Consider the following 13,801-nt stretch of genomic DNA (forward strand, 5'->3'; position numbering starts at 1 on the left):
GCAAGGAGAAGTGTGAAAAATAGGCACAATACATCTTCTTGAAAAAAGAAAACAAAGTAATAAGTTATTGGAAGGTTTTTTTTTCTGATGCCACTATAATACTAATAACTCCTATAGTAGTAAAAGTTTGCTTCAGCTATTCATTTTTATATTTCGTTTTCATATTAATGATTGACACAATACATAGGCAGCATTTTGTGTGGAGTGACACCTGTACACTAATGTAGCCCAGTGCTCTCTCTCTTTAGTCAAAGCGTTTTTGTCATTGTCAACAATTTGACATTCACTGCCTGTGAAGAGTTGGTGTTGAGCTGGAGAGAGAGAGTGTGAAAAGCGAAGGGGGCGGGGCCAGACTTCACCTTGTCTTCACGGCTCCCATACGGCACAGCTGCGTGCGTGCTCTCTGCATTTCTCTCTTTAATTGAGGAATCCAGACAGTGTGAGGGACTGATTGATTCAAGTGTAATAATCTCTAACGGACGCATATACTTAGCATTCACCTCACAGGAGGGCATTTCTTTAATTTCTTTAGCAACATAATAAAATAAAATGGACAGCTCAGACAAGGAGAACAGGTCGGATGAAGAATTTGAATCACCCGAGGAAGAAGAGGTGGACCCGAGAATTCAGGTAAACTGCCATTGATATTTGTATTTAAAGGCATTTCAATCTATCGAATGAGATAAAAGGAGCGATCGTTTCAAATGCAGTCATTACATTTACACATTGATTTAATTGGTTGGTTCATATCACATTTTGCTTATCGGCGATATTGCATGTTAATCCCTATATTGACTCCTTGATCCTTAGAGGAATTATTGATTAATTCGCCGCAACTTGCTTTTTATTGACGGCTCGTCTGCGGCACTGAGTGCACCGATGCCCCAATTCAGTGTTGCCAGATCTCAGTGGAAAAACGAGCCACCTGCTCTGACAAAACAAACAATACGCCTGAAAGAAGCGACCCTGGGTTTTTATCGCAGTGAAAATATCCTTATTCAGTTGATGTAACGTTTTGTAGAATAAACTTGCTAAAAAAATGCAGAATTTGGATAAGAACCGAAAAAAGCAAGAAACAGGAATGAAATGGCGAAACAAAAATAGCTAATATCAGAATCAGAAAGAGCTTTATACACATACAAGGAATTTGTTTTAGTGACAGAAGCTTCCACTGCACAAACAGAATGACAGTGACAAGACAAGCCACAGATAATAAAAAGAATAAAAATGGGATAAGTAAATAGGAAATGATATATAAGAAATATTTTTTAAAATACACAATATACAAAATAGATGGTAATTATGTGTACAGGTGTGTTATGTACAAATGCAAGGAAATGTAAATAAGAAGTATGTGTGTAAAATAAATAAATGTATAAATAGTGTTGTGGATTACACATTTATTGCCAAGTTAACTGTTCATGAGATGGATTGCCTGAGGGAAGAAACTATTCTTATGCCTGGCCGTTTTGGTGCTCTATAATGCCGATCCGACAGCAACAGATCAAAGTGGTCTGGGTGTGAGGGTTCAGAATGATTTTTCCAGCTCTTTTACTCACTCTGGATGAGTACAGTTCTTGGAGAGTCGGGAGGGCTGTATCAGTGAGTCGCTCAGCAGTCCGGACTATCCGCTGCTATCTTTTAAGGTCTGATTTGGTAGGTAGCTGAGCTGAACCAGACAGTTATAGAAGTGCAGAGGATGGATTCAATGACTGCAGACTGAGAGTATAACTGTATCAGCAGCTCCTGTGGCAGATTGAACTTCCTGTCAAGAAGTTGGTGATCCACTGACAGACGGAGGTGGGCACAGAGAGCTGAGTTAATTTGGACAGGAGGTGGTTTGGGATGATAGTTGAAGCTGAAGTTGACAAACAGGATCCTCACATAAGTCCCTGGTTTGTCCAGATGTAGTGCAGTCACATGTTGACTGCATCATCCACAGACCCGTTTGCTCGATAAGCAAATTGCAGGGGGTCCAGCAAGGGTCCAGTGATGTCCTTCAGGTGGGCCAGCACCAGTCTTTCAAATGACTTCATGACCCTTTAATGCCACAGGTCTGTAGTCATTTAGTCCTGTAATTTTGGGTTTCTTTGGGATGGGGATGATGGTGGAGCGTTTGAAGCAGGAAGGGACTTTGCACAGCTCCTGTGATCTGTGTGAAGATGGGGCCAGCTGGTCAGCACAATATATAGTGACAACTGCAATTGATCATGCTTCTTTATAGGCTACTATGGATGTCATGAACTAGCAATTGTGGAAATAATAATAAAGCGCAACTGGAGCCTGCCAATTTAGCGACTTTACGATTTGTATAGCTGCTTATAATAAGTGGACATGGCAGCGCTGCATCAATTGTCGCCTTTTACTGTAGAGCCCTGCTGCTTGGAGTTCTCCACGGGTCACCCGTATCAAAATATATGTAGCATTAACCAACTTATCTCTCTTTTCTCTGTGCTACTGCAGTCTATGAAAAACAGAAATTAATTTCTCAGTGGAATATATCTCCGTTTCAGATTTCTGACTCTGAGTTTTCTTTATAGGGAGAGCTTGAGAAGCTGAATCAGTCCACAGATGACATCAACAGATGTGAAACTGAGCTTGAGGTATGATTGCACAATCTAATATCCAAACGATTTTTTTCCTAAAGACAAGAATTGTGTCCGTTTTATTATAGCTAGTCTTTTTCTAATAGGAAAATGCCATTTTCAAGCTTCTTAAAATATAACATCAGATGGTAAATTGTTAATCTGTTACCTGTTTTATGTTTGGATTTTGTACCATGGCACATCAAGTAACAGAATGTGTTATAATGTCAGGATTATGCAATAGCTCAAGTGTTCTCTGAGCACCATAAATGACTGGAACTTGTATCCAGTAAAAAGGTATTTTTGTGCTAGTTCACACACTGTAAAAAGTTAACTTAAAAATATCAAAAGAATTCACATTTGGATAGTTTTAGTTTATACCACAAAATCAAGTGACGAGGAATATGTTGATATTTTGCTTTCATATACTTCGAATTTTTTCCCATAAAGAGCATTTCTAGACACACTGTCTGCACGCAGTAAACAAGGACATGTTAAGACAAAAACACACTCAGCTTTTCAGGCTCAGTCATGTGGTCACTCTGGTCACACTAAATTGTCCCAATGCCACTGAGTTCATTGTTTGGGCATGTCCTAATGTAATAATTTAATAAGATGACTTAGCTAGTCTGTAGTCTGATTGTGAGTCAAAAACAGACCGAAGGAGAAATACTCGACTGCTTGCTGATTTCTCTGGCAGACCAGTTTTATTGTTTATTTGGCTTAAACAGGACTCTTATTTTGTCCTTCATATTGAAACATCAGCACAAGCCCAGCCTTCCACACTGAACATATGAGCAAGTTGTTTCCTGTAGATGAATATATAAGTATAAAGTAATAGGGTATATGTTAACTATATGTGAAATTTAGTGAGGGAAGACGAGGGACTTGGAGGTTTTTATAGACAGTCTTTATTGCCCAAGACTTTTCTAACCATCTTAAGACATTAAGGTAAGAATTTAGGTTGTTTTACACACACAGAAAGTTAGGAAATGACAATAGTTCTTGCTGTAGAAATGTTTATCTCTGTTTATGCAGAGTTTCATGAATCCAACTCTTCTGACTGTTCTGAGAATCCAATAATTGAGCTATTTGGCTGTCAACCAAATTGGTGTTGCTTTTGCGTCAATGGCCATGTTGCACTTCAAAGATTTAACTCTTGGTGTTTTATTTTTCATGGAATATTTGTCCGTTGCAAATAATCAATCTGTGTTTTGACGAATGGAATTTAATCTCATTACTTTGCCTTGGGCAATAAATATAAAATAATGATTGAATTACCTTTAAGAAAAAGCTTGTTTACAACGCAAGTGAAAAGCATATTTTCTGTGTGCTTTAGACGTCTTCACAGTTCTTCTTGCAAATCAGATTACAAATAAACTGATTTTACTCCGTTTTTATGTGAAGCACTTTTTATGTGCAAAGCAGATGACTCGAATGCCATGACAAGTTGAAACCTTTCCAGATTTCCAAGGGAATCGATTCTTATAAATTCTTAGTGTGTTTAATATTTATGTAGTTGCATAATTGTCCTTGTGTTTCCAATAACTCAATTGATTTCAGATGTTGTCAGCATAATACGGTAGATTCTATAAAGTTTGTTTGTGCCATCTCAACTCATTTCGGTAGAAATTATTTTTGGTAAAATTAACACAAAGCCGTATTAAAATTATAATCCTTGTTCATGCCAATAGGCTAATTCTTACTTTCATGTTATGGCCTAAATTCCCTAAAAATAAAATTGTACTAAAATTATCATTCTGGCTGATACTAATAAGCTAATAATTATTTTAATATTATAGCCAATATTACAATTATATCTTTGTCTAAATAAAAAAAAAATATATATTTAAAATGTAAATACTACAAATGAAATGTAGGAATCACAACATTATAATAGTAGAGTATGAAAAATTGATTGTTTGTGTTTTTAAAGATTAGCATTAGATGACGGCAAACATAACCTGATTGTAAAAATGGGGAAAATGAACATGCACAATTATATATCCAATATTGACACATATGATAAATAAAATGTAATATTAGCTGGTAACTGATATGGTACCGATATATTGTGCATCTCTGAACGTAGCCATTTTATTTGATTGCTTCTATTTGGTCCGTCTGTAGGATGCCAGGCAAAAGTTTCGCTTTGTGCTGGTGGAAGCCACTCTAAAGTTAGACGAGCTGGTGAAGAAGATTGGGAAAGCGGTGGAGGAATCGAAACCGTACTGGGAGGCCCGGCGGGTGGCACGGCAGGTGAGGCCAAGAAAATCAAAACAAGAACCCGATATCATCTTCCTAAAGCCAACTTCACCCACACAACATCTGTTTTTTGTCTGTGGTGTGTTTTCTTTTATCCCTCTCTGGAGATTGCTGTGCTATCATCTTGTTATCTGCTATAAGCTGGATGGCACAGTAGCATTAACTCTAGATTTGTCACAGATGCTTGGCTTCGTTCATCACTTTGCTTAGAGAGAGTGAATGTTTAAATGCTCAAATCTCAGTTCTCTTTTTTTCAAGGGCCTGTGCTATTTTAAGAGCAGATTATTAGTTTATCGCAGTTTGTTCCTTTACAGCTGGGGTGTTGAAGAAGGGGGCGAGAAAGGGGTGTCACATTTGCTTTGACTTCCTTATAAAAGCACAGTTCCTCTTATTTTTATACAACACTTTGTGAACTTTAATTGACTGAATCCTGCTCTGAAACTGGGGCAAGATTGTTTTAATGTGTTGTGTTTTTCACTCCATGAAGGAAGAATTATAAATGGCCTATTAAATTTCACTGACAAGGCACTTGATTTTTTTAGGCAGTTTCCTTGGTGGTGAAAGAGGGCGATGTGTTCTTAGAAGTTATTGTTTTACTCTGCAGTGTTTTTATGGAACAGTACCATCTGGGTTGTCAAGGTCCTTTATTATGGAAAATGTGGTGGTAATTCATTTGAACTGGTTTAAACTGTCTACATTCTGTTGAAGGTGTGCATTTATACTGACTGGTTATTCTAATTTGAAACAATTTCAAGCAAGACTGTAACATTTAAACGATAAGGCTGTTACATTTAAACAATAAATTAAACTATCGTAAAGATGGCCACAAAGTTAAAAACGTGGACTAAAAGCCTCAAAGTTCTCCTGATGTGATTTTATGGGTCTTTTACAGAAATGTTATATGGTTTTCATATGTATAAAATTTATGTCAGGCTTGTCTATACTCTGCATGATTAGTCCCTCCCGTCTCTCTCTTCTCTCCTCATTAGTGTCTCTCTGCAGTGAACTTGACTGCAGTGGAGCTTTAACTGTTGCCTGTCTCTGTGGTTTGCCACGTCTTTCTTTCCCCCACACCTGCACTGTCTCTCGCTGACCGTCTCCCCCTAAATTTCCTCCACTATATTTAGAAAGCATTTCCAATAACCATTTATGACCTCTGTTGCCAGTTTGTCACAAGCATCAGTGGAAATCCCCCCTAATTCAAGTGATACCTTACTTAAAGCTAATTACTTTTCTTCTGAGCTTATTCTTGGTTTATCACTTCCCTTTTTTCAGATGTTACACTGTGCTATATTATTGCTAGAAGCCGTTTTAGACTACAGCATATTGTTTTAGAGTACAGCATATTGTAGATCTGATACATTCCAGTGTCTCTTTGAATAAAAAGTATTGTTTCGTTTTTAAGGGGGTCAGTCTGATGTACCATAAAACCGTACTATAACTTTCAGAAATGAAAACCTCTTGTTCAGAAGTTAAAACAGTTTGTTCATCAAGCAAGAGCCTAGTATATTTTCTCTTACGAATATGATTTCTTATCTGTGCTTTAATGTGGTCAGATTGGCCCACTTTAAAGTTTAGTTTACACTCGTACAATCGTCAAGTGTCCATCAGAGTCCTTTCAAAAAATGCATGGATCACAAGGCCTCTGCAGCAGTTGTCAGTATATCTCCGCTTTGAAAGCAGTTGAAGACTGTTGAGTTTAGACGGAATCAGTGATGAGGTGTAATGAATGCAGGAAACTGTAACATCACCGTGCATGACTGGTCTGCTGATTCGAGGTGGAAAGATTTTCAAGCACTATTCTCATATTAATAATTCAGAACACATTTCTCATTAAGAGCTCTTCTGAATAATGCACACACATATTCCTTCACATATACACGTCAGTTTTCCAGCTACTGTTTAATGCTCTTCCAGAATACTTGTAAAATATCATTTTACTATTGGATGGATTTGTGAAAACTTTATAACAAGACTCTTGAATAATAAAGCTAAAGGCGAATACAATTTTGAAGTTACATGGTTTACTGCGATTCTCTTGGTAGTAACGGAACAGAAAGTATTGTTGTCATCATTTATTCACCCTTTTCTTATTATTATCAATTCTCAAAACATGACTTCTCTATGTAAATAACTTGCATAGTGATTTGCCATCCTCGTGTTTAGCTAATCATTATATAACCACGATGTAGATTGTGGAAATCAGTACCAACGCTTATGCTGTGAACATTAGACTCTGTCTACATATAACTCTGAACTCCTCTACTTTAGAAGAGCCAGGGAAATCCTTTTGCCGTGATGTGTCTTCAGAGCGCACTTGAACACAGGGAAGGACATTTATGCTGCCCAATAATGATTTCAATGGTCTCACTCAGCACTTCAGTTTGAGAAGTGGTCACTGCTCTTTTCAGATGGGCGGCACAGGTAAAAAACCTGCAGCTATGCATCTCTAGAGTGCCACTGCAGCATTTCTTCCTTCTCATAAAAATGAGTAGTTTAAATACAAATTTCTTCACTTTATGACTCCCTCAGATGTTACCTTGTGTTCTCCTAATGCCAGTATAAAAGACAGATGTTTCCACTAAACTACAGGAAAGTGTTGCTTTCATACAAACAGGATCATCGCAACATTTATAACATTATTTTTCACGTACTTTGATATACATTGATGTATATGCGCGCGCACACACACACATATATATTTAGACACATATATTTATACTAGCATTACTAGTATCCTTTCTCTCCCCTAATGATCCCAAATCCATTTGCAGCATTGAATAGGCTTAAACCAGACCTTTAATTCACCTACTATGAGCCTTCCTTGGGTGGTTCAGTCCCTCTTTGAACCCTAAGACTTAATCGCTCTGAAAAGCTGGTTGCAACAGTGCAAAATTCAGTTCTCTGTTGCTCTGTTATGTGGAGCAAATCTGTTAGTCTGCTTTATTACATCATTTTGGCAGTCAAACATTGAGTCATATTGAGGCAGTGCAATGAAACCCCTTAGATAATATTCTGCAATGTTTGGCTGCAAGTCAGGAGGGATGGTTGTAAATGCCTTTATCTCATCCGTGGCCACCTATCATCTTTCCCTCTCTTTTCTGATTGATTATTTTTCCTGTACCCATCCTCACATGGCATATGCGTTGGCAGGAAGTTAATAAACCACAGTACTCAGAGGAATGAGAGAGAAAATTGTGTCCATTTGCAGAAGCCCTCATAACCTCTGCTGGGGAATTGGGAATTGGACTGTATGTATGCTTGTTTGGTTGAATGTGTGCTTTCTTGGTTATAATGGTGAACACATGACACCAAAGGAGATTTATTGCAATCAGTTTATGAGTCATAACCCCTCCATTGCCTTCCGCCTTCAGTCAATAATCTTTCAACAATAAGTTAGAGAATTTCATAATGGCTATATTTATCACAATATTAAGCTCCATTGATTCCTTAATGACAAAGTATGTGGGGGTTTATTTTATGGGAAACCCAAATGTATTTTTAGCCCTAATTAAGTCCAAGGTTTATTTTCTACTACAGAAATGTTTGGTAAGATAAACTTTGAAGTCTCACGTTTAAGCTCAAAGTCCCAGTAGCCCAGTGTGTGTTGAAGTAATAAAACTAAAGCATTAGTCAAGAGTCACAATGACCTTGTTTTTTATGCCATGTGAAACAAAATGCATAAAAGCATGGCAAATGACTTGATTTGTATGTCAGAACCAGGACAGTTGTTTAATAACATCCAAACAGCATGTCAGCTGGGTCACCCTCGACTCAAAACATCTCATTTTGAGACTGCCTCTGCATTATTTTGATTAAAGCTGGAGTCAATAAAATCAGGGGATTGAAAGCGGATAAAGCTTTGATTTAAGAGGACTTTTTCATAAACAAAGAGAAGTACTTTTTTGTCTATTTAATTGCGGTAAAATTAATAATCAACTTCTCTGTGTAAAAGTCAGCTGAACTGAAATCACATTTAAAAAATTTATTCAATAAAATAATTTTTGCGCCGCTTGTTAAATGTTAGATATAGTTAATTTCAGTGCCTCACTGTGCAGTGGAACTGATTTGAAGCAGTTAATATTAACACGCTACTCCTCAGGAAATAACTTTTGACCTCAGAGTACCTTTTAATGAATATTTAAAAAGTATTCCCCTGCATGAACACGAAAGCTTCCGAACTTTTGACATCTGCTGAATTCTCTACATTGTACTGCCATTTTTAAAGTCATATAGCTTGATCGTTGTCTTATGTTGCTAAAATACACTTTTTTTAAAATTTTATTTTACAACTTACATCAGCCCTTCCATCCATCGGTGCCCTTTACTGATTGGATTGGAGGTCTGTCCTGCCATCTGCAGCGATCCCCTGCTGTCAGCTCTCCGTGGCAATGCGGCAGCATCACATCAACTTTGAAGCCTGAGCTAAAAATAGCCTGTGTGTGAGTGAAGAAGGGATGGAGGAAGAGGGAAAGAAAAAGTAAATGGATTGAGCTGTGTTAAAATGAAGAATGAAAGACAATGATAGGACAGATTGGAAGAAAGGTAGAGGATTATCCCTGAGATTATTGCATATCCGTGGGATTGCCATTTACAGTGTTTGATACTGTACATATTCAGTTTTCGGTCTCGTAGCATTCTTGGTCTCATAGTAGAGATGTGAATCACAAACATATCTAAACTGTTCAGTTTTATCATGAAAGTCACCCTATTTGCTATGACTAGCATGTATGACTTTCTTCATTTGGTAGAATATTCATGCTGCTCTTTTCTAATATGATCAGTTTCATTTTAGTTTCAAAAGGCACCAAATAATGTTTTATATATGTCTGTATATGTATGGATCGATAGATAATATCATAGTAACATTCTGCTTTAATGCAGAACATCAACCATGTATGAATTACAGTATGATTTTCTCTAAATTTAGTTGATTTTCTCTACACTGTAAATCGTTTCAAAGTGTAAAACTGCCTCCTTGCCATTGGTTGGAAAACGTATCCAGTTTTGTTTGGTTAAGTAGGCTGAGTCGGTAAGAGGTTTCTACAGGCTTTTCTGTCAGTGGGAGTAACTTGGAGATTAAAGTTAAAAAGTGAAGGAATAGGAAAGGATTATATTTGCATGGCTTTAGCATGGCTGGCTTTAATTCACCATAAAGGAAGTTCAAGGGTGGCTTTAATATGTCACCATACAGGAAGCTCTGTGTATGATTAAAGTTTCTCTCTCTCTCTCTCTATACATATATACATACATATATATATATATATGTGTGTATATATATGCGCTGCAAAGGATTTTTTATTTACCAGGCAGTGTTTTTTGATGGTTAAGCATGGTTAGGCATTGAGCCTCATGCTCTCCGGCCAGCTGGTACTCTGAGCAGGGGGTTTACAATCTGCCAGCACTGTCCTGCTCAAAGTTTAATCATGACAGAGCACTGGTTGCTGTCTTTGTCATCAGACACGCAAGGTTGACACTCCTGCCCTCTACCTGTTCCACAGACTCAGCTGGAAGCACAGAGATCCACACAAGACTTCCAAAGGGCCACAGAAGTACTGCGGGCGGCCAAAGAGACCATCGCCCTGGCTGAACAGAGGCTGTTGGAGGATGATAAGCGGCAGTTTGACTCGGCCTGGCAGGAGATGCTCAACCACGCAACACAGCGAGTGAGTGATACAGAGGTGTGGGATGGTAGATTGAGGTGTACCAGAAAACACTCAAAAATCCATGTTTTGTAGGTGATGGAGGCCGAGCAGATAAAAACACGCAGTGAGCTACTGCACAAGGAGACTGCTGCTAAATATACTGCCGCCATGAGTCGTATGAAACAGCTGGAGAAGAAGCTCAAACGCACCATCAACAAGTCTAAGTATGTACCGATTAATCCGTTAAACACACAAGCATTCAGTGAAACCATTTAAGTTTGTAATAGTCTTTGCTTAACATATCTGATGCATATTTCACACAAAAATAGCACAATGATGCACAAGCATCCAATGGAAGGTGGCTAGGTTATGTTTATGGGAACTGTAGGGTTTTTTGTTGTTATAGTTAATTTACTAGCAATTTCAGCAGATAGCATCTTCTAGTCTAACTAGGTAGTTTTTGTCCATAATTAGTTTATGCTGAGAGTCAAGCGTCTGTGAGACTAGGCTTATGTTAAACCATGAATATCTGAGGGGAGCTTTAGTTGAGGGTGGGTTTCTCACCAGTGATAGTGACTCAGCAGGATCATAGGGGAGCTCAACCCTACTTATCTTCTCACTCAACATTTGCCTAATGTGTCAGCATATGTGAACAGTTGCCATGGTGATATGTACAATGCTATTTATAGGTCTTTACAGTAGCTCTAATAGCTTTTTCTCCCTCTCTCTCTTTCAGGCCCTACTTTGAAATGAAGGCAAAATATTACTTGCAGCTTGAGGTATTTAAAGATGACTTATGGACATTTTGTTATAAGTAATACATGCTAAATACATAGTGCAAACATATTATAAGTACTTTGTCTTGTTTTCCACTGTCTAAATATCTTCTCTTATAGAAAAAAAACAAAACAAAACAAAAAAACTTTACTCAGTTCCTTAATTCTTAAAGCATTTACAAAATTTCAAAACATAATAAGATAATGTGTTGAATTAAACACAAAAAATTTATTTTTGAAGAATGTTGGTAACTAAACATTTGTTGGTAGCCATTGACTTCCATAGTATTTTTTCCATAGTATGGACGTCAATGGCTACCATCAACTGTTGGTTTGGTTTTTTCATTTTTTGGTAAACTGTCTCTTTTAGTTTATTTTATTTATCCTGTTGTCAAACAGTTTTTATCTTATTTTAAGAATATATGTGACCGTGGACCACAAAACCAGTCATAAGGGTCAATCGAAATTGAGATTTATACATAATCTGAAAGCTGAATAAATAAGCTTTCCATTGATGTATGGTTTGTTAGGATATGAAAATATTTGAAAATCTGGAATCTGAGGATGCAAAAAAATCAAAATACTGAGAAAGAAACGCCTTTAAAGTTGTTCAAATTAAGTTCTTAGCAATGCATATTACTAATCAAAAATTAAGTTTTAATATATTTATAGTAGGAAATTTACAAAATATCTTCATGGAACAGGATCTTTACTTAATATCCTAATGATTTTTGGCATAAAAAAAATCTATAATTTTGACCCATACAATGTATTTTTGGCTATTGCTCCAAATATACCCCAGCGACTTAAGATTGGTTTTGTGGTCCAGGGTCACATATTTAAAGACATTTGGTACATTTATGCTTTAAACTAAAAAAAACATTGCCACTGGATTAAGAACAAATATGGGTATTTTTGGTTCTCAGAAAAAAATCTCTATTTTGTCTTTCTTTTTTCTATTTTTAGACCATGTTTCCATATACTTTTTTTTTTTTTTTTTACGTCAGCTTAATTTTTTCTGTCCTTATCTCTTAAGCAACTGAAGAAGAATGTGGATGACCTCCAGGCCAAGTTGACGCAGGCTAAAGGGGAATATAAGTCAGCCCTGAGAAACCTGGAGATGATCTCCGATGAGATCCATGAGCGCAGACGCTCCTCAGGCATAGGCCCGCGGGAGAGAGGGGTGGGGGCAGAGGATGATGGTGTCATTGGTGAAGACTTGTCTGGCTTCAAATTGGAGTCTGATGGAATTTCAAGTGAGTACCAGTTATCTTGTTCTTGAATTTTCATTCAAGCAGAGCTATATACTGTATGTAGTAACTCCGTACATAACATTTAGGATCTGTCTGTCTGTTTATAATACAATATATAGATACACAGATTTTTTTTTTTTTGAGTCTTCAATCAGTTCTTTTAAAAAATCTAATATTGCCTTTTAACACTCCTAAGGATGTTTCAGAGCCTGTGTCACCTTGTCTGATTTTTCCTCTCTGTCTTCCTGAAGTGGCATCTGGGTCCTACGAGGATGAAAACTGCAGCACCAGTGCCATGTCCATGGAAGACTCAGAGACTCAGTCCAACAGTAGCTTCAGTTCTGGGCCGAACAGCCCTCTGGACTTGCCCTGTCCTTTCTCCTCCTCTTCCTCTGGCTCTCCGACCTCCACCTCCACCTCCCCCACCCCTTCCTCTCGCCCCTGCAGTCTAGACCTGCCCAGCACCGTCTCTTTGTCTGACTTTAGTCTGATGTCTCCCATCCTCGGCCCACGCAGCGAATGCAGCGGTGCCTCCTCCCCTGAGTGTGACCTAGAGAGAGGTGAGATATTCTTAGATACGTTTGCGCTGACGGATTGGACCCAAATACTGCTGCATTTGCACGTGAGGGATTGTATTAAGACTTGCTCTTATTTCTCCTGTGAGACGATGCCATTTTTCTTGGTTTCCTGCCTACTTGCACATGTGCCCTTTTGTGGGGTTCATTAATGTCACTGATGGATAGCTGGGTGGCGTTTCAGTGCGAAAAAGCACGACAAACAAATTTATTTGGTAAAATTTACAGTTTTTAAAGTAGGGCTGTTCATTTAACACATACATTTATAAAATAAAAAAAACTAGAATAATTATAAAATATTACATTATAATATTTAATTATAAATTTATATTACATAAAGACTGCATTTAGTGTAATTATAAAAATATATTACATTACATAATATTACTAGATAATGCCAAAAATAAAAATATATAAAAATGAATTTATTCTAAATATTTGTAATATATGCATAGCTTTTATTATAAAATATTGCATTATATTTTATAATACAGTAACATAATTAGTATAATAATTTGTATGATATATATTTGTATAATTATTAAAAATTTAAAAATCGAAACATTTCTGTAATATATGTATGTGTTGATTAATATTATTTTACAATTCTTAGTGTATAGAATTTCAATATATAATATTACAATAATATATATACAGTGGGTACGGAAAGTATTCAGACCCCCTTAAATTTTTCACTCTTTG

The 13,801-nt window shown here is 37.1% G+C and overlaps 1 protein-coding gene across 1 annotated transcript in view; it reads left to right on the top strand.

Annotated features, from left to right (window-relative positions):
• Positions 1-306: 306 nt before the first annotated feature.
• LOC107755668 (SH3 domain-binding protein 5-like) overlaps positions 307-13,801 on the top strand; it is a 16,752-nt gene continuing 3,257 nt past the window's right edge. The window contains exons 1-8 of the mRNA XM_016572561.1: positions 307-630; positions 2,541-2,603; positions 4,716-4,844; positions 10,352-10,516; positions 10,589-10,719; positions 11,232-11,274; positions 12,308-12,527; positions 12,776-13,084. Of these exons, the coding sequence (XP_016428047.1) occupies positions 550-630; positions 2,541-2,603; positions 4,716-4,844; positions 10,352-10,516; positions 10,589-10,719; positions 11,232-11,274; positions 12,308-12,527; positions 12,776-13,084 (1,141 nt within the window). The 5' untranslated portion in view covers positions 307-549. The remainder of the gene's footprint in view (positions 631-2,540; positions 2,604-4,715; positions 4,845-10,351; positions 10,517-10,588; positions 10,720-11,231; positions 11,275-12,307; positions 12,528-12,775; positions 13,085-13,801) is intronic.

This window comes from Sinocyclocheilus rhinocerous, unplaced genomic scaffold, assembly GCF_001515625.1.
Source record: "Sinocyclocheilus rhinocerous isolate Xijiao unplaced genomic scaffold, SAMN03320098_v1.1 scaffold11, whole genome shotgun sequence".
NCBI classification, from domain to species: Eukaryota; Metazoa; Chordata; class Actinopteri; order Cypriniformes; family Cyprinidae; genus Sinocyclocheilus; species Sinocyclocheilus rhinocerous.